The sequence below is a fragment of the Lissotriton vulgaris genome, chromosome 3_1 (assembly GCF_964263255.1).
Source record: "Lissotriton vulgaris chromosome 3_1, aLisVul1.2, whole genome shotgun sequence".
In the NCBI taxonomy this organism is placed as follows: Eukaryota; Metazoa; Chordata; class Amphibia; order Caudata; family Salamandridae; genus Lissotriton; species Lissotriton vulgaris.
The window spans coordinates 1,808,047,043-1,808,073,564 of NC_141689.1; the positions used below are offsets into that span (position 1 = coordinate 1,808,047,043).

General features: G+C 44.4%; 1 protein-coding gene across 2 annotated transcripts in view; it reads right to left on the reverse strand.

Moving 5' to 3' along the window:
• HHIP (hedgehog interacting protein) overlaps positions 1–26,522 on the reverse strand; it is a 234,793-nt gene that overhangs the window by 69,956 nt on the left and 138,315 nt on the right. For both annotated transcript variants that reach the window (XM_086962253.1, XM_086962252.1), the window contains exons 5-7: positions 6,678–6,829; positions 5,806–5,979; positions 319–462 (exon numbers count right to left, since the gene is read on the reverse strand). In XM_086962253.1, the coding sequence (XP_086818379.1) occupies positions 319–462; positions 5,806–5,979; positions 6,678–6,829 (470 nt within the window). The remainder of the gene's footprint in view (positions 1–318; positions 463–5,805; positions 5,980–6,677; positions 6,830–26,522) is intronic.

Genomic DNA, 26,522 nt, shown 5'->3' on the forward strand with positions numbered 1-26,522 from the left:
GGATCACCTACTACGCCTTTCAACATATCGCCTACGGGCGCCAGTAAAGTATTGATTTTGAGGGAAAAACATCCCTCTTTGAGTTACCAAAACATTTTTCAAAGTGCCATGATTTCTTTGTGTCCCTTGACCAAGCACACTGACCCTAAGTCAACAATATTTATATATTATAATGACAGCCCATAAGTTAACATATATATATATATATATATATATATATATATATATATATGAAAATGACGGCCCATGGGTACTGCCTGCGACACATGCAAAGCGAAATAAGATCAGTGGACTGCCGTTAGTAGTTGACATACCTACCTGCCGGGGTTATGAAGTCCATGAGCAAATATTTCAGGCGGCTGATTGGTGCTGTTGAAGTGTGGGTTAGTCCGTGGAATGGAATAGGGCGCGATGCACAAATCTGTATCTACGTCGATTCTTAGGACGGAACCTGTAAAATCACTGAAAAGAAATAAGAAATTCATAATAGCATTGATTAAAAAATGACAGATAATGTGCTTTGTGATTAATTTAGCATACATGCTCTTTGGTAGACATGATTCATAACACCAGGACATGGACGTCGGGACTCATGATAGTAACTCTGATACCCTAGACTAAGAAAAAAGGTGTAGTAAATTTCTTCAAGGCTCGCTCTTTTACCCATTGGCTGCCCTGTCAGTGTATACACATGTCATAAAAAATAATTTTCAGAGCGCCTTTGTGGCGTGTGTCTGACTTTGTTATTTTTCTCACCTCAATCACTGAGTATGATTGACTGATTTCTTATATCAGTTTGTGTTTGTTACCACGTTTATGTCCTCCAGCGTATTTCTACAAAACACAATGGATTTATGGGATTATAACAACATAGGCTATTAATTGATCATTATGTTTTATATTCCCAGTGCACGTGCCTGTCTTATGATGAAGGTAAGGCGATGTCCTTTTGCACACAGTTCACAGCAATTTATATTAATAATCAGTTACATTAATAGTCACAGTAAGCTCAGGCCTGTTTTGTTTATGTTGGTTGACAGATATTTCAGCTGCAAATATGTGCTAGGCCCTTAATATATAACATTTAGGGGAAGTTTTCAAATTAAGATTTAATAGCCTATTAGCAGCTTATCCAAAAAAAGCATCCATGGAGATAGGGAGCCAATGGGCCACCATCAGACTAAGCTACGCATCCAGGGAAAATGAACAACTATAATTTCTACATCTAATTTAAAATCCACTTATCTGATCCCTAGACCACTGTCGGACCCTTTCCATATACAGCCACAGCAATAAGATCCCCGCCATGCTCTAGTGCAGGGGTCTCCAAACCGGTCCTGGAGGGCCGGATCCATGCCAGATTTTTAAAATTACTACATGTATCTCAATGGGGATATCCAAAAAATCTGGCATGGATCCGGCCCTCCAGGACCGTTTTGGAGACCCCTGCTCTAGTGCAAACAAGAACCTTTATTGACCATCTCATGAAAGTCCCTTTGCTTCAATGTGATATCACACACCAAAGAAAATGGCTGCCGACATACCACTTAAGGAGGGGCATCCATTTCCAATGAAAATTCTTCATTAGACTAATAAAGTCATTAACAGAGGTGCTTTCGTTTATATAGTATATGTTGTAGGACTACACCTTCCGGCTGGTGATACAATCGGAGGTTCAATCTGTCTATGAAACTGCGAATTACAATAAAACTCTACTCAAAAGTGCATAATTACAGTCTCAATCAAAGTAAAGAGCACGTTAAACGTGGCAGATATGGTCCATTTTCCAGTGTGGGAGACAGTTATAATTAGACTGCTGCACGAGACACTGCTATGCAAAATACATAACAAACACTGTCTGCGAGCAGTCCAGAATGCCAAAGAACCCATTCAATATATGAATACTAGAATCAAAGCATACTGAACACGCCTAAACCACAGTAAAGCAGGTAAAACATGGAAAGCAACAGGAACATTATCCAAATCAGAAAGTGTGAAGGAAATGACAAATGCATCAGCATTTTGTGACCAGAGTCATCCCTCCAGACATTTCTCAGAGATGAGATGGTAAATGTTTTCCCACTATTAAATTGAAGGACATTTTTAACAAACATTATCTTAAACACGCACTGCGTCATCTTGAGCGCCGCTGGCGGAAAAACTATGATCCGCTGGCTCTAACAGAATACAGGGCCAAAATCGCCGTGTATAAAAAAGCGCTTCTTGGCAAGAAAGCTGATTACTATGAGAATAGAATTCGGGTTGCCACTAACGTCCAAAAAGAAACTTTCAAAGTTCGGAAAGAACTAAGTCAAAAACAGTCACCGTCAGCACCACCTAATCAAGAACAATGCGACCTCTTTCTGACTTACTTTTTGAACAAGATCCAGATCATTCTAACAGAAATAGACAATTCCCCATTCAAGCTACCTGCCAATGCTGAGGAGGCCCCGACAGATAGGGAAACTGAAATTCTCTCATCCTTCCAAACTTTGGATTGGGAATCCCTACGTTGCTTGGCCAAAAAGGTCAAATCTGGCTCCCCGGCCGATCCTTACCCTCCTAGCATTTTCAACTTCGCTCTCCCGAAAATTGAGGAGGAAGTTCTCACCCTACTGAACAGTTCATTAGAGTAAGGAGAGGTGCCTACCCCTTTTAAGGAAGCCATAATTATCCCCCTATTGAAGAAAGTCGGTGCAGACCCCTCGAACATGAAGAACTATAGGCCCATCTCCTTACTCCCCTTTCTCGCTAAAATCCTAGAACAACATGTCTTGCAAAATCTTTCTAGGTGCCTGGGGAGCACAATCTCCTAGGAGACAGGCAGGCTGGTTTCCGGGCTCATCATAGCACGGAATTAGTGATGCTGTCAGTACTTGACGACATCAGGCTTACCATGGACACCAAAAAACCTTGTGTGCTGATCCTCCTTGACCTGTCGGCAGCGTGCGACATGGTCAACCACGCCATACTTCTGGGTAGAATTCGATCTATTGGTTTTGGGGGCTCAGCCCTACAATGGATCACTTCTTTTTTAACTGATCGCACACAGAAAATTCAGATGAATGACTGGGTCTCGGAGAGCAGTTCCATCCCATGTGGAGTTCCACAAGGTTCGGCTCTCTCACCGCTTTTGTTCAACATCTACCTTAGTCCATTAATTCATGCCCTTGCAGACACGGAATGTCAAGTTTACAATTATGCAGATGACACTCAGGTCATCCTGCATATTGTAAACTCAACTCTATCCCATTCCTGTGCGCAAGAGATAAACCGCTTTACCATTAATTGGATGACCTCCAATTCTTTGAAGGTCAACCCTGACAAGACAGAGGTTGTAGCCATAACGGATGCCCTTAACCCTTGGAACTCCCATTTCTGGCCGAAGGAGCTAGGCAATACCCCTGCACCAGCCTCACTTGTTGAAAGTCTGGGAATTAAAATTGATGCTAAACTTACTATGGCCAGCCAAGTCTCCACGGTAGTTGGCTGTTGTGTCGGCCTACTCAGACTCCTAAGGACACTATCCCCCCATCCTTTCATTCTCAACTATGAGAACAGTGGTATCTGCCATGATCCTAGCTCGCCTAGACTACGCCAATTCATTGTACATTGGATTACCAGATACTTTAGCGAGTAGATTACAAATTGTAATGAATGACGCTGCCAGATTAATCTTTAAAGTTGCGAGGCACGCACGAGCATCACCCCTCCTTCAACGCCTCCATTGGCTTCCGATTAAACAGAGAGCTAAATTTAAAGGCCTCTGTATAGCACACAAGGCTGTTTACGGTCAAGCCCCTGTGTATATTAAACACCGCCTCCAGAGGTATAAACCCACTCGCTCTCTCCGTTCCTCCACGGACTGCCTCCTAAAAATCCCCCGCTTTAACTACTCCAGTAAAGGAGGACGAGCCTTCTCTGCCTCTATTCCTACTCTCTGGAACAAACTTCCAAACATACCAGAAACAGATCATTTAAATATGTTTCAGACTTGCACCCTCTGGCAAGCGTGACTGTAATTAACGGACACCTGAGAGGCGCATCCACCTGTTGCAGCGCCTACAGACAGTCCAGAACGCGGCGGCCAAATTTGTATTGGATGCTCCTAGACTATCCTCCGCCACGGCGGCCAGGAAAACCTTACACTGGCTCCCTATTGAGTCTAGGATTGCCTTTAAGACTCTCTGTATGACTTATGGGGCGCTTACTGGTAATGGGGCTGAGGGCGTGAGGAAACTGTTGCATCCATACGTTCCGGAGAGAGCTCTCCGTTCCTCAACCAAGAGTTTGTTGGTGGTTCCTCGCGCTCGTAGAACCAAATGGGGTGGGAGGGCGTTTTCAACAGTAGCCCCCAAACTGTGGAATAGCCTGCCACTTGGAATTAAATCCCAGCCGTCAGTCCAGAACTTTCGGAAAGCCCTAAAATCGTGGCTATTCTCCAAGGCGTATCCGTAGTGCTTGTTAACTGGTTATTCAGATTTGTTTTTCTTAGGCGCCTTGATGCCTCCGGGCTTAGTAGCGCATGATAAGACTCGTTTCATTTCATTTCATTTCAATACGATAGTCTAGTGGGCTAGTGTCTGAGAGTTGGGCTGGCACATGTCTGTGTATGGGAGAATATTTGGCATGTCTGTGGTAGCATTAAATGCGTATGCATACATTTTTTATATAGTTTCCTTTTCACTGCATGTATCTACATCTGTTAATTGTCTAAATGTTAGTATGGATTTAGGATGGTTTGGAAGATCTAAAAGTGTGAATCTATGCTTGAGGGGCACTATTTGCCACAATCCTACAAACTAAATTGAAAACAAAATTATTCAAATATGCCCCTCTGGTGTCATTTTCGGTTTACCTAATTGTAATTCTCAATCTTAAATTATATTATTTACAAGACCTTCTTGTTCACAACATATACATTTAAATCTGCCTTTAAATGAAACTATGGAAAAGTAGTTCTGGGCATAATTCAAGTTTAGACAGCTAAAGGCATTCAACAGATTGCCTTTCCAATTTAATGATCTGCCATCGCTATGATAGCACACATCAAATATAAGGCAAATAGAAAATGTTTCTTTAAGTTTTATGTTGATTAAAAAGTCAAGTCTACTAGTATTTTCTGGCGGGATTCAGAGGTAATAACGATATCTATGGGTATTATATATGTGCTGCTTGCGTGACAAAATCTACCTCCCATATTGCTACAGTACACACACATCCATGCATCGAATAAATCTTCACAGTGAATTCTACAGATGCAAAAGCTAGTACACAGAGGCACCACACAGCCGGAACATCCCCTTGCCTTTAATAATGCTGGGGTGCACCGTGAGGTACACTCAAAGGGCACTGGATTTGCTTACTTCGTTTTGATATCAGGATCTATATCTTTTCCATGATGTAAGACGCAGAGCTAGTCTTCACGCGTATATCCAATGAAATAACAAATTTGGCCATAAAAATTATTGCACTGCAGCAATTCATGTAGGGCGTAAATTGCAAAGTAAGACAATGCTGTGTATTTCACTGTAGTAGAGTTACTCTAATACCACCATCTGGCCAATGCGTGAGTCAGAGCACCAGGTGCGGCCCGTGCAGGTAAGAGTGGTGGGGTGGTGGGGCCGGGTGGGTGGGATTTCGACAGAGGACAATGAGGGAAAATGTACTATTTATTTAATTTTCCCTCGTCGTCTGTCTAAATTGCCCTCCCACCCGGGCCCACCGCCCCACCACTCATACCTGAGGGGCCACTGCTACAGAGCACCCCGAGGTGAGAAAAGAAGCAGCAGTCATTGCTTGTACCTTAGACCGTCCATCTCTTCCATGTCGTCCAGAGTGATCATCCCATCTCCAAGGAAGATGAACAAGTAGCCGACGGGGCCGAACAATAGCTGCCCCCCCAAGTGCTTTCTGTGCAGTTCTGCTACTTCGAGAAACACTCGCCCCGTTCTCATGTCCACTTGATTGGCATTCTTCCTGCAATGAACAAAGGCAAATATATCAAGAAGCACACCACAGTCAAGATGTACCTCTCCTTTAGAGGGATCCAGGGCCAGGCAAAGGAAGAGGACAGGAAGGTTTAACTCAGTTCTAAAATCCACAAAGAGAAATTAAATAGATGTATAGCACGGAGCTAAAGCCCTTTAAAATGGAGTACAATGATAAAAAGAATCAGGATTTTTTATGTAGAATTTTTCAATAAAAGCTAACTTAAAGGGTCACACAGACAAAATCACTGTTCTCTCTACCGAGTTCTGCATTACTAACAGACAGCAACAACAGACATTCTAGAAAGTTGTGTTCTTAATGACCTTTTCTTGGATTTTAAGAGCAACTGTGAAATTATTCACAGGCAAGCTCCTTTTAAGGGGTCATTGGGTGAATAAGGTCATGATACAGCTCAACTCAAGCTGACATCATCAACATGATATTATACAATGCTTATTCTTGGTACTTCTTAAGAGATGAAGGGCTGGGTGAAGACAGCTCAGTTTTTTCTTTACACTTTATGCAAGTTTTATTTTCATTGCACTGTATGCCCCCCTTAAGTCTTATCAAAATCAGTGATCCCATTGAAAACTGACACAGTTCAATTGCTTAAATGTTATAAATAGAGAAAGCCAACAACTGTGAATTTCATTTCAAGGTAAAAATATCTTGTGGGTGACAAGTACCTGGACACCGTATATTCGACGACTCGAAGAATGTGGTCGTGCGGCCCGCTGGCCCACCGCTCTAGGTTGGTGGTATAAGACACATAGAGCTTTCCATTTTTCTTGTAATTGGGATGGAATGCGAGGCTTAGCAGGCCTCTTTCATCTCCTCCCTGCAGTCAAATGAAAAATACAAAGAATTGTGAAGTTAATTATGTTCTTTATTGTGCTACAGCTGGAGCTCTCCCTAAAAAAAAAAGTTGCTTTCTTTCTTCCCGGTGGATAATCTTTGCCCAAACTCTTTTCTTTCTACCGCACAAAAAGGATTATAAAACATTTCCCTTTGGGGGAATGTTTAAGAGTTGGGACAAGACAATTGTCTTGTGTGGTTATCTATGCGCAAGCCCCACTACGCTACCTTTGTGCAGTGATTTGTGTGTGTAATCTTTTGGTAGCCATGAAGACAAGTTTAAGTGCTGTGAAGGATTCTTTCCCGGGTTACTAGGCTGCTTGCAGTTCGCAGAAGACAAATAAAAGAGGCCCGTAATCAGCAAGTCACTTTTAATACAAGGATCCGAAACCTAAAACACAGCGCGCGCTGCCAGCTCCCACTGTCTTGGCATTATGTTTAGAAAATAGTTAAATTGCTTGTGTAATATGTAAACCTTTGTTTTACCCCGGAGGCTGCTACATCAGTTGTCACGACCACGGTGGTCCGGTCGTCATGCCGCGCGCGCACGGTCGGCAGTAAGCGGCTGGATGCTGCTACAGGCTCACAGCCCCCTTACAGAAGGCCTGCTTTGCACTCTGGGCGCTTCAGTGAGGAGGACTTTTATTTTTGGGTAAAAATAAAAATCTTAAACAACTGTGTGCCTTTAGGAGATGCGCTACAGAGAGCTGTGCGGCGCTGTGGAAGAAGTGCACACGTGACAGACAAATATCCCCTCTGCTACCGAACGTGGTCGATATATTTTCCCTTATGATTTTCTGTAAATGCTATGAATATAGTGAAACCATACCACGCGTTCCACGATGACGAGTTGCGCCATGCATGATGCACTGCGCGCGAAAACCTGGAAATCACGCCATTTTTGCGCAGAAAGTGCACTGGGGGTTTAAAAAGCACATGCATGCACAATACAGAACCCAACAATCTCTGCACGATGTTACTTCTACCCAAAACAGTGCGCGCGCATAACACTCTATGCAGTATATGCAGGCACGGGCAAGGAGCAAATATCAACACAGATACATACAGGTCTTCATTTTGAGTGTCCACAAATCCATTCTAAGGCGGAAATGGGATTTTGAACTCAATCAGGATTTTGAGTTTTGAGGCACAGCTGCAATTTTCACCAGATAGGTTTCACCAAGAAAACTTTTTTTAAATGGTCTGCGCAAAAATGGTCGCACAGAGGTAATGAATTCAGTAATCAGCAGAACCAACTTTGATCCTTACTGCATTGTATGCCTCATTAAGACCTGCGAAACTTGGAACACGTGGGTAATACTGCATCAAGTAAGTACTGCAAACTGAGGTATACCAATACAATGTACATAGACAGACAGACAGACAGACAGACAGACAGATAGATAGATAGATAGATAGATAGATAGATAGATAGATAGATAGATAGATAGATAGATAGATAGATAGATAGATAGATAGATAGATAGATAGATAGATAGATAGATAGATAGATAGATAGATAGATAGATAGATAGATAGATAGATAGATAGATAGATAGATTGATTGATTGACTGATAGTGGGGTGTGACCACCCAAATACAAGAGCTGATGGACCAAAGTCAGATAACTCATCTTAATGCCGAACGACACATCGTTGACTTTATCTTCGAGACTCTGCTCTCTTAGCTGCATGAACAGACCTAACACCTAATTTTGGATTGGGTGTAAGATGATGAATTTTGGAAATATTGATAACACAGCTCTTTGGATAATTGTTGGCTGCAGTGTGCATGCCTGCTTTTCATTCGATTGCTATGGATGAATGCAGTTTCCACACCACAGCGCTGCAATAACCTATTGCAGTCTGCTACACAAGACATAATTTTCATAAAAGTGATGCGCCGAGGCCAGGCAGGAGAATGCCAAGAGGGTGCATTAGAGCAGAGTTATATGGTAAATAATTATCTCTGTAAGTGGTAGGTACAGGAAGGCTTTTAAAAAAATTACTTACAATATTTACTAGTTGAGGCAGTTTCTAGGCTTTTTTCCTCTGCATCGAACAACTTTATAGTTTCCCAGAGACCTCAACGGTGCAAACCATGGTGGTCAGAGCGAGGGGGCGCGCGCGAGTGAGATGGAGGGGAAAGTGATCACAAACCATCTGCACTCCGAGAATAATCCTGCTAGCAAGTGTCCAGAGTGCTATGAAAAGAGCAGTGAATGCTTGGGAGGGAGGGTGGCTAGATCCCAAGAAAGTACATGTGTAGAAACCTACTCCAGACCCACTCAGAGGCAGGGTGATATATTTTGGCTCTCCATCATCAGTGACAGAAAAGTCCCTCACATGGGAACAGACGTGAACCCCTGCCCCGAGTACCCTAGCTGCAATTATGTCTGGATTCATGGTGGTGATTTTTGTTGTCATGGGCGAACATGGATTATGCTTGTGCGTCATGACATAGGCCTGTCTCATGGATTGTGGCCTTGTTGAACCTGGAGGACAGCCCAGAGCCCTTTCCTCATAGAGGTGACAGGCTTCTGTCTTTTTCAGAAGTTAACTATTATAAGAACGTTTTTGGCACAATACCATGTAGTGATCAGTAGAAGTTAACAGGCTTTTTTACTTGTGTCACTGGAGTGAGGCGTACAGGCTCACTCATGTAAAGTTCTGCTGCCATATGCTTAACTCACTCTTGGCCTAAATCAAGTTAGTATATAGCGCTGTCTAGCACGTGTGTGTTGTATGCATGTGCTGGGTGTTTGTGTGCCTGTGTATGGCACAATAAATCGGAAAAGGCTGACTGGAGGATCATAAGCATCCTCCCCAGCCTGCCTGAGTACATATAAATGATCACGCCTCACAAAGAACTCTGTATTACACGTTTTTATTTTTCAGACTGTAACCATTAACCGAACATACTACGTCATGAATTTTCTTAACTAGATCCAATTATCTACGTCACTATTTTACAGAGTCTGTCAGGGACCAGAGAGGTCCCGCTATCTCTAACACACTCAAAACTACATATTCCCCCTCGTGAAATACAAAGTACACAAAAAATGCATATATACATCATAACTCCTCAATTAGTAGTCAAGCTGCTCGAATCATTCTTCCAGATCTCATTGTGTGATGTTGAGAAGACATAGGGACGTAGGAGAGGCACCCGCAGCAGGCACAGGTGATTCACATACAGGTGCACCCTTTGGGCTCTCCTAACTTCCACATGGAAGGGTCTCACTCTGAACATCTGGAGTCAACGAGCCTCGAGGCTGGTGTTTGAAATGAGAAGAATCTCTTGTGATGGACTTTCCAGGATGATGAGAAGTCAGCCACGGCCCGTGGAGGGAGTTTTGGTGGAGCGGAGAGGCGGGGCGGGGGTGGGGGTGCTAAAAACTGGAGTATGGATAATTGAAGGTAAGTAAACAATTTAATTATTAAAAAGAATTTCGTAGCACGCCCTGCATCGCAAATTGCGATGCAGGGTGCGCTACGAAATTAGTTTTATTTATTAAATTGTTTACTTACCTTCAATTATCCATACTCCAGTTTTTAGCATCCCCCATCCTGCCCCTCCCCCGCCCCGCCTCTCCGTCCCACCGAAACTCCCTCCACGAGCCGTGGCTGTGAGAAGCCACCATGTACCTTTTGCTAGTCACAACCCTCAGTGGGTCAGCATCAAAAGGAGCATCAAACTTGTGTTTCTGTTTCTGCCTGACAATGATTTGGTCTCCTCTTTTGAACACAGTACTTCGAGGACAGTGGTGTCTTTTCGCATGGGTCTTGATTTTGTGTTTGTGAGATGGATCAGTAGTGCGAAGTTTATCAATGTCAATAGATATTTCATTGGTCCATTGTGGCAATTTGGTTCCCATGGCTCTCCCATAAATTAAGGTGGCAGGGCTTTCACCTGTGTTAGAATGGGGAGATGACCTGCATGCATGAATAGAAGAGTGAAGAACTGATTTTTGAGTTCAAGCCTTTCCAGTGCAGCACACTGAGTGGTCTTCTTGAGGGTGCTCATAAATTGCTCAACAACACCATTCTCCTGGGGCCAGAGACAGATTGTCTACAAGTGGAAAACAGGAGTATTCATCAACAATTAGTAGTAGATGATGTCCAAGAAATCAATTGCAATCTTCTCCCATGCATGCTTTGGAAGATCAGACATGTTTAATGGGTACAGGGTTGATTTAGATGACAAGCATTTACACAAATGATATGCCCTTAATTCCTTTTCAACTCTTTCATCGAGACAAGGGAACCACACTCTGCATATCATTGCTCGCTTAGTAGCAACAACTCCATGATGTCCCTCATGTGCCAGTTCAATAATGTGTTGTCTCAGACATGATAATTTTCAAACCTTGTAATACAATGCCTTTTGGGGTAACAAAGTTCTTCCTGTACATTTTTTAATTTCTGGCATTCAAGGTCATCATGAATGAATGAATCAATGAATCAATCAGGATTTATAAAGCGTAGTTAGTCATCCAATAGGGTTTCAAGGTGCTTGCAGATGCCGGAGGCTTATTCGTAAAGACAGGTTTTGAGGGCCATTCGGAATTCTGGAAGTGAGGTGATGGTCCGGAGTTGCATGGGGAGGCTGTTCCTGGTTTGTGCTGTGATGTGGAAGAAGGAACATCCTCCACTTCTGTTTCGGTAGATGTAGGGAATATGGGCAAGTGAAGAGATCGAGTATGTTTCCTCCAAGACTGATATGTAACAATGTATGTGAGTATAAGCAAATCTCGGTCAGTGCTCATGGTAGCAATGCTTTGTTCCACTGATATGGCAGCAGGGGCACTGGATTTTATGATGGAGTTAACATAAGCATCAGTCACTTTAGGAATGGTGTGGAATGGTGTCATGACATGGTATTGGTACACTTGAGAGGTAGTCAGCAGGGTTTTGATCTTTTCCTAAACGATGCACAATCGTATAATCATACTCCTGCAGTGGCAACCCCCACCTCTAAATGCAAGGGGGCATTGGTTTTAGGATTTCCGAAAAAGGTGAGTAATGCTTGGTGGTCAGTGACAACCATGAAGTGTTTTACATAGAGGAACACATGAAAAAACCCACAAGCCCACACCACAGCGAGGCTTTCTTTTTCAGGTTGTTAATAAGCATGTTACGTCTGTGACAAACTCCTGCTAGCATAAGTCATAATGTGTCTTGGTGCATTAGGATGCCCATTGTGTTGGGCAAGTATGGCACCTAACCCTACTGGGCTGGCATCAACAACAATCTCAATTGGTAGTTTCGGATCAAAGAATGCCATTTCAGTGTCATTCTCAATTGCATGTTTGTTTTTCTTAGACAAATGGTTTTATTGAATGAATTGTATGGCTTCTGTACCTTTGTATTTTTTTAACAATTGTAATGTTTTATGATGAATTTTATAGTGCACACTTTTATGACATTTTTCTTGTCAAAATAAAGTTGAAATGAAATTGCATGTTTGTTTTTCTTAAAGCTTTGCTCACATTCATGTGACCATCAAAATGGAACCTTTCCTTTTGATAGATCTCTCAATGGGGCACTTACAGTTGCAAAGTCGGGTATATACCTTGAACAGTAACTGGCCCTAACAAGGAAGAATCACAGCATTTTTTACATCTTGTGGGGGAGGAGTGGATGGCAAAGCTTGTACTTTATTTCGATCTGGAGTCATTCCTCCATCAAAAAACACAAGACCAAAGAACTTGAGTTTTGATTTATGAAACTCACACTTTGTTGCATTTAAAGTGAGACCTGCATCAGCAGGTATATGACACACTTGTCTAAGAGCTTTATCATATTTTTTATGTGTGGCCCCAGAAACCAAAGTGTAACCACTGTAATTGAAAGCATTTGTGACCGGCTGTATCATGCAATGAATGACATCCTGAAAGAGTTCTGCAGCTGATGACACTCTGAAACTCAGTCTTTTATATCTAAACAAACCAACATAAGTCGAAATAGTAGTAATGTAGCTTCAATTTTCTTCCAGCTCGAGCTGGTGATACCCTTTGTTCAAATCAAGGCGGGAAAAGACTTTTGCTCCATTCAGCTGAGCAATCATGTCACCAATATAGGGACCTGGATGTTGTTCTCTTTCCATCGGTTTGTTAGCTAGAAGCATATTAACATAGATGAACACACCTACTCCACAATCCTTTGGCACTGCCACTGAGGGTGACACCCATGGCGTTGGACCATTGGATCACTAAATGATGTCATGCTTCAATAGTGTCTCAACTTCTTTCTCAGTGGGTTCTTTTAAATGAAACACAATTTGACAATGTCGTTGAGCAACAGGATGGACGTCCTCATTTATGAGAAGTTTCACTTTCATTGTCTTAAGTGTTCCGAGTCCATGAAACAAGGATGCAAACTGATTTGCTATCTCATGGTAGGTAAGGGACATTGTAGGGTACAGAAATCAGCCCCATGTCATCCCCAGAGCTGAAACTGAGTAAGCATGCACTCGATGATGTGCCTTGCAGGACATTAATTGGTGGTTGCACTTATGTCTTTTTACGCTCCACAGTAGCTATAAAGGAACCTTGACTTTGCAGTGGCGTAGAAGCAACCCACATACACACTTTGGTTTTCAACAGGGTTAAATAGGGCACCGGAGACATTGTACTTTTCCACTAGCATAATGTTTATCGATACACCACTGTCTATGATAAATCAAGTCAAATCATATGATAAATGGTATGGAATACCCATTCACCTTCAGTGTAGGATTTTGGGACAGCTTCCAAATGAATTTCACACTTTTACTTGTCGATCTCACTTCGACTGGCATTTTTCCTTGCAAGAAGCTAGTCCTACATGCGCACGTTGTCCAGTGGTCAACATTGGCATTGCACTCCCATGTTCCTCACTGCCACTTGACAATGATGGTGACAAACTTTAAGACGAGGAATTTGACATCAATCGACATTGTTCAGTTTCTACTTGCCTCAACTGATATTGCAGCTTGTCCTTGTGGGTTTGGTTGGAACAGCTCTGGAACTTTCTGGCATCCATTTAGTTTTCGCGATGTGAATGACTTCATCCTTCATTCGCTTTGCAAACCGTTAGAAAATGGTTCTCTTTCCTGCAGCCTCTGCATATCTGTCCAATGGCGGGTCATTTATTTTCATGCGGAAAGGAAAATCGACTTTGAAAGCACAACTTTTCTTTTGAGACATTACTTTGTGGCCTTCTACCTTGTGTTTCAGCTAACCTTTCACACTGAGCACTGATTCATTTTGGGCCATTCTGGCCTCCATGTTAGCAACTTGTATGTCAGCTCTTTTTTTTGCTCTAGCAGCCAAGAGTACTGGCTCCAAACTGCGTGTTTCTTTCAGCCTTCATCATCTGAAGGAATCGTGCGACAACCATCTATTACTCTGAGACACGTAGCTTCTTCATCAATGAACTTGCACTGCTTGATGAGTGAAACAAGTCATTCTACAAACTCATCCATCATTTCCCCAGCAGTCTGCCTTTCTTGACTGAAAATATACCTTTAGTAGTCAACATTTGCCATTGGATTGAACTTGGTATTTAACACCTCTTTGATTTTCAGATACATCACTATGTGGTTTTTTCTTTATCATTTCTATTATTGCTTTCCTACCCAATTCTTGAGATATTTAATGATCTTTTTGTCATTTGCTTCTTCCAGCACATCAATGAAATCATCAAGGTATTCAATCCAGGCAGTTCATCTGTCACCAATATTCAGCTTTGTGGTGGTATCGAAGAGTGGTAGCCCACTCTGGCAGTGTTTTCTGTCCACTTGGACTGCACCTTCTTTAGCATTAGCTGAGTGCTAGCATTTGGGTTGTTTTGCCCACTCTGTGGTTGTGAGGTGCTGTCTTCTTCTTTGGAAGTGAGTAGCAGCTTTGTTTCTTGCACAGGATCTTTACCACTCACCTTTTTGCGTTGTACCTGGTTTCTACTGCCTTTATTATTACTTTGAGTCAGAAATGTTTCCACTTTTAGCGCTTTCTTGCCCTCGGCTATCACTGCCTTTAGTGCTTCTCTGTAACTGGTTGACACTGCCTCTAGCGTTGTTGTACTGTATGAATGATGGCTCTGTGTTAGGCTGTGGCACAGTATATCTTGTTTTGACTTTACCAGCAAATTTCTAGCCAACGACTAACAACTTTCTGTAAAGTCTTCACTTTTTTCACAGACCTTGTATGGGCTGAAGTGATGCTTTGACTCCGCATATGCCAGCTGTCGATTTTTCACTTTGACTGGGGCAAACACATGCAGTTTGCGGAACTACGCTAAATACTCTGGGAGAGCACACTCAGTTATTCTGGTTGTGGGGTGTACATAATCCCCTATCCCGTTGCCAGTTATAGCGTACTCCCCAGCTCAGGTATATGTAAATGATCACGTCACACAGGGTGCTCGGTTTTACACATCTTTATTTTTCTGAGTGTAACCATTAACTGAACGTACTATGTCATGAATTTTCTTAACCACATCCAACCTCTGATGTCACTATTTTACAGAGTTCGTCAGAGACCAGAGCGGTCCCACTATCTCTAACACACACAACACTACAATGAGGGGGCAAAGGAATCCCCCAGACAGATTTGGGCATTACTACATTCCTCTGGGCTGGTTGGGACATTTATTTATTTATTTTATTTAGTAGTTTTATATAGCGCTAGCCTGACCCGAGGGTATCAGAGTGCTTTAATGAGGATACATTGCGAAGAAAACAAAATATACAAGAAAGTGACAAAATGCATGTCGATGTTGGGGTATCGGCTTCATACTCGAGGGAACATCTGTTTTGTATTTCTCCCCGAGATGGTGAAGGAGCGGAAAATAAGAGTCTGTACCTCCACTCTGAGAGCTCCTATTGGCTCCCTGGGGCACGGTTGAGGAACAGGATTTTGAGTTGGCTTTTGAATTTTACAAAGGAGGGGATGGTTCTGATGTGGGGGGGAATGGAGTTCCAGATTTTAGGCACGCTACCAGCGAAGGAACAAGTCGCCGTTTTTGTTTTACGAGTTTTTGGCGGGATGAGAATGAGGGAGTTAGAGCTTCTAAGGTTCCTGGCCTGACCTGGCTTTTTTGAGTTTGGCCGCCAGGTATTCGGGTTTGCCGGTATGTAGGGCTTTATGAGTGAGGCACGCTACTCTGAAGCTGATCCTCATTTCAACTGGGAGCCACTTAAGTTCACTGAGAGCCAGAGAGATGTGGTCAAATTTCTTGATTCCGATGACCATTCTGGCTGCCGTATTCAGAGTTGTTTTGATGGGAGCTAGGTGTGACTTTGCAATTCCTGAGAGGACTGCGTTCCCGTAGTCCAGCCTTGACAGTACCAGGGTTTGGGTGGCCTGTTTGAGATCACCAGGCGAGATGAAGGGTTTTATTTTGTTCAAAAGTTTGAGGTTAAGGAAGGCGCTCTTAGCCAAATTCTGGATGTGTCTGGACATGTTTAGTTTCCGGTCTAGTGTGATACCGAGTGATTTGACAGAGTCAGCAAGGGTGAGATTCCCGTTGAGCGCATCTACGGCTTTGAGCCATTCTGCAATTTGAGGGTTCTCCTCTTTGTTCGAGATGAGAAGAATCTCGGTTTTGTCGGGGTTTAGTTTAAGATGATTCCAGGACAGCCAGTGTTGGACATCATTCAGTACGTCATTGAGTCTTTGAATGTCACTGAGGGAGGAGGTTTCCAGATATATCTGAGTATCGTCTGCGTAGAGATGGAAGCGGATGTTGGCTGCTCTGAGTAGTTTGGTGAGGGGCTCCATGTAGATGTTAAAGAGTTGCAGGGAGAGTACTGAGCCTTGAGGGACTCCTTTGTTGATAGGGTGAGAGTCAGAAGTAAAGTTTTTGAATTTTTTTTTTTGAGTGCGATTGTGTAGGAATGAGGAAAACCATTGGAGGACCACTTCACCAAGATCACTCTTTCTTGGAGAGCCCTGATGAGGAGTTTATGTTCTACTGTGTCAAATGCTGCCGATAGGTCAAGGAGAATAAGGAGGCAGCATTGATCAGAGTCAAGTGAGTGGTAGATATCGTCTATGATGTTGAAGATCGCGGTTTCAGTGCTTCAGCCTTTTCTGAAGCCAGATTGGTGGGAGTCCAAGAAATGTATTTTATCCAGGTGTTGGGTAAGCTGTTGGAGAACGCATTTCTCTAGAATTTTGGATAGAAGGGGAAGATTAGATACTTGTCTAAAGTTATTCAGATCTGTCGTGTCAAGGCCAGGTTTTTTCAGCAAGGGTGTAACTTGACCTACTTTAAGGCAGTCTGGAACTACTCCATTTTCCATGGAGCTGTTTATTATTGTGCACCAAAGCGGTGCTAGGGAGAACTTCAGTTTTTTGGTTGGCAGGGGTGGGATGAGGTACAGGACATGGGAAGAGGGTTTGGAAGTGGAGATCAGTGTGACTATCTCATGATTTTGGATGGGGCGGAAACTTAGCCAAGAATTGGAGGCAGAGCCAGGAGCGACAACGACCGTCCTGGGCATGGTGTTCTTGGTGGGATGGGTGTTAATGATGTTCAGAGAGAGTTCGATCTTAGTGATCTTGTCATTAAAGAAGTTGGCGAAGTTGTCACAAAGTTCGCTGGATGCCTAAATTGAGGAGGCCACCGGCTTGGAGTTTTTTTTGTCTAATGATGCTGTAGAGTTCTCTGGGTCTATTTTTTGCGCTATCCAGCTCAGAGCAAAAAAAAGCGGATTTCTTGTTTTTGATGTGATTGTTGTATTCTCTATGGGCTGTTTTGAGTACTTTGCAGAGAGAGGAACAGGGGTTCTTCCTCCGGCTTCTTTCTATGGCTCTTAGGTTTCTCCTTTCGGTATTAGAGTCCTTGTTGAACCAAGACCTGGACGGAATGGCTCTGTTTTTTTTCAGTTTTGGTGGAGCGAGTTGGTCCAGCATAGTCTCCAGGTTCGAGTTGTACCGAGTAGTGAGATCGGTAGAGGAGAGGTGGTCATTGGGGCAGGGCAGGCATGCACTTATCCTTTCTTCGAGGACATCCATACACTGGTGATAAGAGCCAGGCTCTTCGGTACACTTCAAAAGGTGCTCTTTTGATTCAAGGAGAGAGGCATGAGCACACCTTGGGAAAAAGATGGGACTGATAGGACAAACAAAAAACATAGGGCTGGATGCTTTGGGGTAATCTTTTGATGCACGTATCACTGTGACTGACATCCAGGTGTGAACATTTAGTCACTCCCATGGCCTTTGTTTTGGGGCTATCAGATTTGGAGTTGCCCCTACTGTGACAGACTGCTTTCTGGAGGAAGGGCATGGCAGAAGAGTGGGCAATTCAAAAGAAAGCAGACCCTCAACACAAACTTCAAAGACTCATATCCTAAATCACATTTGTTGTTTGGAAATTAACTACATGAATGGGAGCTTAAGGCCCCCATAATTGTTAACTGTCAAGCAGTCAGTCGGGCTGTGCGAGGAGGAGAAGCTTTGCAACACTTCTGCTTGTGACCAGGACGGGAGGCAAATGCCTGCCAGTCTTCTAGCTGGTTGAGGGGACATCAACTAGGGACATCTAAGACCACCTGCCCCGTAGTGTGGAGCATCAGTGTCTGTCTGCTTTCCAATTCCAGTGTGCCTTGAGAGGAAAAGGAGAGCGCTGGAGGGAGTGAGGTCCAGTGGGGGATCCTGGTGAGTGGATCCCTGTAGCAAGGTGTGAGGAGATGGCTGCTGCAATGCTCAGGTTGACACCCTTGTGCAGGTTACATGCCAGCGGCCCCGAATGCAAGAGGCGGTGCCATGCTGATCAGGCCGTGCCCCTTGTGTGGAGTGAAGCTTGTGACCTCGTATGCCACGAGGGGCCACTGTGAAGATTACTGCCATGCTGATCAGACCGCAGCCCGTTTGCGGAGTGAAGTTGGTGATCCGGTAAGCCAGGTGGGGCAACCATGAAGATTACAGGTGTGCCTAAAAGGAAGTTGGCCCATTTTTGTGCTAGGTAGGCCCACCATGAAGATTACTGCAGTACCGACTGGGCATAGCCTATTTGCAGAGGAATACAGGAACCCCATATGCCAGGTGGCGCCTCCTGAAGTTTGCTGCCATGCCGATCAGGCTGTTGCCCGTGTGCGGCATAAGGCCACAGACCCCATATGCTAGGTGGGGCTACCAGAAAGGACGAGGACCATTGCCTAGTTCAAGCCGTTATTGTGAGGAGAGCCCGCCATGGTGACACGTGCAGGCCCAGGCCCCGACTGAGGATCGGAACCAGGCCAACTTATGGACCACCTGTTGTAAGGATCAGAAGAATTTACCATCTCATCGGAGGTAGTGCAGTGGACACCCAGCAGCTGTCCCGGCCGAGCTGCATCTTACTGACAACAGTCGGTGCAGCGCCCCACAAAGACTCTGGTTGCACCATCTTCGGATGGGTGGGGAAGACCGATTTCAGTGCCAGCATGCCCCCCAGGAGAATTTGTTCTACTACATTGCACTACAGGTGCTGGAATACTTTTACTTTATCAGAGTCAGAGTGGGAATCCTGAGACTCGAACTACGAGTGGGGTCTAACCTGAATGTCACCTATAGTGAATGGAGAATAACCACCACTGCTAGTGAGAAGGAAATGGGATCCAGAAACCTGCCTATTGAAAACTAAAGCCCTGACCTCAAGGGGCTGTGTGCATTGTTTGTGTGAGACTTATTTCACTTTGTTTTCGTATATAAATACTAGTTTTGTTATAAAAGAAAGTATTTGACTGGGAAATCATTTATTGCTTTTATTAAATGTACTTTGAGCTGTGCGCCTGTGTTCAGCCCCCAGTATCTACCTTCCCCTGAGAAGCCTTGGACTGTTCGAACCGTGCTACCACTGAGAGTCAAGTGCCAAAGGGGTACTTCGGCCCATTTGCTCAGGACCCATAGTAGGTCGGGCCCTAGGACATAGGGGGAGTAAAATGCCTCAAACCCCTCGGTTGGGCGCAGTAGGTCCTGCTTGCCACAGGGCTCTATGATGGTGGCTCTTATAATCAGTATGGTCTCCCACAAGTGGGGGCAATTTGTTGAGGTTTCTGCTCTCCTTTGACAGGTTCAGGTGCAGCTTCTCAGCAAAAAAAGCCTCTTCCTCACCAAAAATAATATTGGAGCATAAATCATACCAAGAAAGCAGTTTACAATCTTTGAGAGACTAACGTTCTCATCTATTCTCTTATATTGTTTGACTCGTGCTACAATGCACTTGGGTCTCATTCACATGTCAGACTAAACCTCCTCCTGGGTCTGGTGTTGGGCTCCTGTCTACCATCACAAGTCCCATCACCTCAGTGATACTGACCATGTTTGAAAGTCACTGGCACAGTCACAACCATCACCTACAGGCAGAGCTCTACAAGCCACACCCTCAGGGTGACTTAGGGTGAGGCAATGCACCAATGAAGAGCAAGCAATCTTCAATTGCTAATATGTCAGATGCTTGTTTTACCATTTTACCAAGGGCATTAAGTGGCCATGAAGCATATAAGAGAGCTGTACAAAAGTTATAAAGCCATTGCAATGCACAATGGCACCACTCAATCTAGACATTTATTTTGCATTCAAAGTAGCTGCACTTCCAAAATAATTTATTAACAATTATGATAAACAGATACAAACACACCCAGCATTAATGCATTTTCTTTTTTCCTTTACACCCTTGCATTTTTCGTTTCCAAGCCTTCTTGTCTATCGACACGTTGTTACTCATGGTGCTGTTATGTTTTGTGCAAAAACACCCCCAGTGGCATCCCAAAATAACTTAATATCTACAGTACAAACACATTAGACATGTTTAAAGAATGGCCCGAAGGCGTGGGTCATTAAATTCTAGGTGTGGGGCCAGAACTCAAAGTGCTCACCGTTTATGTCAATTGTCTGTCACATCATTAAAGGATTTCACAAAAGGGAAGCAAAGAGAAGGATCAAGACGAAAAGGTAAACGTGCAAAACAGCCAATTTAATTCAATTCCCAAAGTTCCCAAACAACAGTTCTCCTAGCACTTGACTTATGATACGACTTTTGTTAAAGGGAAGCTGTTTCATATGGAAATCTCACACATACATCCCTCACATGTTGAGGGTCCCTTCAATTATCACTTCATTTTGAGTTGTTTCAAAAATATTTATGGGTGAGAGAGAAAGAGCGAGAGAAATAGAGATGTGACAAAGCACATGCGCGTTTTCCTGGATTATATTTCTTCCCCTAGTGTTCTCTTTCTTATATCCTCTGTCATACAACTACCCTGATAAAATTCCTCGGATGGACATTTTTCCTCAGCTGCCAACCTTCTTAGAAAAGGCCCAAAATACATATGTGGCTCTATTAGATTTCACAATTTCCTTTGATACTAGGGACCACTGGCTGGCTTGATCTCATCATTGAGTGGGCCGCGAATTCATTCATTGAGGGTGACAGTGGTTACGATTGGGAGAGGATTGAAGTTCAGTGAAGGGGGTCATCTCCTTAACCTCTATAGCTTGCCCTCGGCTACAGAGAAAGTAGAGTAATGGTGTCAAGTGTGTGCTGTCTGGTGGTGACAGCCAGATCTTGCTACGTTCCACCAGGGAGCAGTTGATAATTCAGGCACTATGGCATAGATGGCCATGGTGGAGGCCTGAGCACAAGAAGTCTGCGCTTCCTAAAGGGTAGTTGGTCAAAGCATCCTGCTTCTATGGTTAATTGCACCTGCTCAGGTACCAGTGGTGGACCCACAATTAGTGAAGTGGTCAAAACATCGCAGGACCACTTGCATAGGTCTATCTAGCCATGCCCTAGAAATCATTGCATATACTGGAGCTTGTGCACTACAGACGAAAAGAGCCTGACACGTGCCTTATAATGGCAGACACATATTGCGAGAACCACAAAAGAAATGTGTATGCTTCTTATTCCAGGGAAGGTGAAGCAAAGGAATGCCTCCTAAAGTCAGTAGTTCTAGTACAGGCCTCAATACCTGGATCCAGCGGCGTATCATGGGTTGCCGCACCCAGGGCAAGGCAAGTATTGCGCCCCCAAACTCATGGACCTGGCTCCTAATTTTAAAAGAAAATAAATTAGTATTAAGATTTTTCTTCTTTTAAAATTTTGCACCCCCAAAGAATTTCGCGCCTGGGGCAACCACCCTTCTGCTGCTCCTCCCCCCCCTCCACGCTAAGCCACTGCCTGGATCACACTTAGTCATGCATTGTACTCGCAGAGAAATGATATATTCTGTACTTTTGACTTGATAGGGGCTCTACCTTGTTAGAACAAAAATTGACTCCTGGAACTCTCTGTCCCAGGAGCTGCGGGTGCGTTTTGGAAAGCCATTTTAATGCATATTTGACAAGAGACTCTTGGGCGATTTTTAAATTCATATACAGTAGTGGTGTTTCCTCAACTTTACCCTCTGCTGGCTTGTGTTTTCTCCGCTGTGGGGTGTTGCTTAACTATGCCCAGAGGTGCTGTGTGCTATGAAGTTGGCCCTCGGCGGGGTACTGGCATCTCTGAACTCAATAAACCTAAACTTTTTGGGGGTCATGTTCGACAGCGAAAGTTCCTAGAGGAGTTCAAGAAAGTCTAATTTCATGGTTAAAAAATGTATACAGCCTGAAGCCTCAGCATTAGTGTCTCACAGCGTAAACCTAGAGGAAACACACTGTTCTGGTAACAAATCTCTTGAGCATTGCATCATTTACAGCCTCATCTTAAAACCATGAAACTCTGTGATTAATTGTGTCAGTTAAAGACAGCATCTTAATGAAATGAGTATACACAGAATTATCACGTTATGGAAATCTCGCGTGTTTAATCTATGTTTCTATAGACATCATCTCTTTATTTGCAATTCTTTTCCATCCTGTTCGCCTGCAGGTTTAGTGTGGTGAGGCACAGTCCCGTGGGCACGGTGGCCCGAGTCTGTTCAATATCTTTCTTTTGCTGAACAGGCCTCTCATCTTTGAAGAAAGCATACCGAGAGCCTGCGACTGTGATTTAATACATCAGAAACAAAAGATCAAGCTGAATAACTATAGGCACGCTTTTAGTAATCAAGCAGTAATCTTGTTTCTGTAAAGACTGGTGCCATTTCATGCCAGTGGCTAATATGGCCCTCATGCAACAAACTGCGTGTTCTTCCCTTCATTATAAGGAAACTTAGCACTGAGAACTTTGACTGCACGAGACAGTGTTCATTGTTATCTGATATTTCATATTTCCAGCCATAAATCTAAATGAGAACGCATGGTGAGCTACAATTAGAGCAAACATTACACAATTTAACAAGACCACTGCTCTAATTTGCCCCCTTCAAACCGTGGGCTACGAATTCCAGACCACCAAAGAACAGTCATAAATTTAGAAACAAATCGAAGTTTTCTATTATCTCACTTTGCATGTGGAGTTTTCCAACAGATTGCCGAGACTTAAGGTCACATGTAACAAAAAAAACATACATGCCAAGTTTTTAAAAGTGATTTATAGAGGTACTATTTGTGCAACATATATGTCAACAATCTAGAGGTGTACTTTACTAAAACAACAATTTAACACGTAATCCGTATAAACCACTGATTAAGTATAGAATGACAGCAATCATTCTGAAAAAGCTAAGCTGTCATCATGCATCCGTGTACCAAAAAAGTGAAACTATGCGGTATTGAGATTTAAAGTTTAAATATAGTATAATAAAGTGCCATTGAGCAATAGGTTTCAATTCTGCCCAAGGTGCAGAAAAACAAACTTCAACTGAAGGCTCAATACTCCACTTTGATAACTGAGGTTAATGTTGAATGATTTATATAAAATAGGACAAAGTCTTAGTTAGATCCTTATTTTAATACAACCCAATGTATTGGGAGAGAAAGTGGCAATGATAAAATGAATAACGGAAAGGGGCTGCAGAACCAGTGCTTAATTTAAGCTGGTGGTTTCCGATGCTCAGCACCGGCATTTAATTGACAACACCAGCACTTATGACAGCCTACCACATGGTGGCGCTGTTAGTCTAATTTAGAGATAGAACAACAGTTGTTTAATAATTAGTTATACATTAAAAATTATTAATGCCTGCCACCCAATCCATTCTTATAGCTCTGGGGGCCAGAAATAGTCTGAATTGTCATACTTATAGGAATGTGATGGTTAGTAGTTGCAGCGCCGCACCTTTTGATTTTGTATCATTGTATCAGCTTGCTCCTGTGATTTCTGTGGACTCGCCATTGCTCTTTGTTTACATCGCCTCACTTTCGGTTTCCATCCCGACCACCATCTTGCCATTACGATCCCCTTGGCCCGCCTACCCTCCCAGCTACCGCCTCCTAGCTGCCCCTCCCACGCTCTGCCCCCCTCCACTCTCCACGTATGCCAGATGTCCCAACGCGCAGCGTTCACGCGCAGCGATCGCGCCCTAGTCGCGCCGAAGGTGCGCCAAAGGTAAGCCCGTCTACTCCCGTCCGCGCCTGGACCGCGCCCAGCGCCAGACCCCCTGTTCCTCACACCACCCAACTCCCCCGCATTACATACGATGCCACCACCCTCCTAGCCCTTAACCCCCGCCGACTCCCCCACTGCGTCCAAGCCACTCCTGGACACACCCATGGTCCCTTCTCCTGCAAATCCTGCAAGTTCGACGGCAGCAACATCAACTCCTCATCCACGGACACAAATGAGATATCTGACTCCAACCACCTAAAATGCATCCTGCTCAACACCCGCTCAGTCCACAGACACGCCATCGAACTTTGGCATCTACTAGACACCATCTCTCCCGACGTCGCCTTCCTGACAGAAACATGGATGAACGCCTCATCAGCCCCTGACATCACCATTGCCATCCCGGAAGGATACAAGATCATCCGTAAGGATCGCACCGACCAAACAGGAGGAGGCATCGCTATCGTCCATATGAACTCCATCCGCATCTCAACCAGCTCAGACGTCAACCTCGCTAGCGCCGAACACCTTCACTTCCAGATCCACACCGACCCCAAGACCACACTCAGAGGCACCCTCCTATACAGGCCACCAGGACCCCGTGCAAAATTCAGCGACGTTATCACCGAGTTCATCACCCCACACGCTCTCCCCTCCGAGGAATACATCCTACTAGGAGACCTCAACTTTCACTTGGAAAAGAGCAATGACAGCAACACCACCTCCCTTCGGGACAATCTCGCCAACCTCGGACTCAAACAACTTGTCTCTACGCCCACCCACATCGCAGGTCACACACTTGACCCCATCTTTACCTCCAGCAAACATGTCTCCTTCAGTCACACCACTACCCTCCAGTGGACGGACCACAGCTGCGTACACTTTTTCTACAATAAAACCACCACTCGCAACCAACCCCAACCTACTCTACGAAGAAACTGGAACAAAATCACCATCGACCAGATCTCCTCATCGCTCCTTCAAAACCCCCCTGCCCACTCCTCCAAACCCGACCAAGCAGCGATTAACCTCACCCAATGGCTATCCAACAGCGCCGACATCCTAGCACCGCCGAAAAAACGTCAAATCAGACTTGGCAGCAAAAACGCCTCCTGGTTCAACGATGATCTTAAGAAATCAAAGAAACTCTGCCGCTCCCTCGAGAAGGCCTGGAAAAAAGACCCAAACACCAGCACCAGGGACGCCTTCAAAAACGCCACCCGCACACACCACCAACTGATCAGGACTGCCAAGAAAGCCGCATTCAAAGACCGACTAGACAACAACGCCCACAACAGCAAGGAACTATTCAACATCGTCAAAGAATTCACCAACCCATCAGCCAACTCCAACGACATCACCCCTTCCCAAGCCCTCTGCGACTCCCTAGCTTCCTTCTTCCACAACAAAATCGCAGACATCCACAACAGCTTCGACAACCGAACCGGAGACCAACCCACCCAACCCTCTACAGGACCTTCACCCCCCTCGAACATCCTTAACGACTGGAACCCAATCTCCACCGAGGACACCATCCGCCTGATGAACTCCATCCACTCAGGATCCCCCACAGACCCATGCCCTCACCACATCTTCAACAAAGCAGACTCCATCATAGCACCACACCTCCGAGACGTCATCAACTGCTCCCTCAACTCCGCCACCTTCCCGGAAAGCTGGAAACACGCCAAACTCAGCGCCCTTCTGAAAAAACCCACAGCGGACCCCACCGAACTCAAAAACTACCGCCCCATCTCGCTCCTTCCATTCCCGGCCAAAGTCATCGAGAAAGCCGTCAATAACCAGCTCGCCGCCTTCCTCGAAAGCAACAAATCCCTCGACTCCTCACAATCCGGCTTCCGAGCCAAACACAGCACGGAGACCGCCCTCATCGCAGCAACAGACGACATCCGAACTCTACTGGACAATGGAGACACAGTCGCCCTCATCCTCCTAGACCTATCCGCAGCCTTTGACACAGTCTGCCATAGAACTCTTCTACAGCGCCTCAAAAACATCGGAATCCAGGGAAAAGCACTGGAATGGATCACCTCATTCCTCACCGGTAGAACCCAGAGAGTCCGCCTCCCACCATTCAAGTCCGAGGCCACTGAAGTCATCTGCGGCGTACCTCAAGGTTCCTCACTCAGCCCCACCCTCTTCAACGTATACATGAGCCCCCTCGCGACCATCGCTCGCCAACACAACCTCAACATCATCTCCTACACAGATGACACCCAACTGATCCTATCACTCACCAAAGACCCCAACACC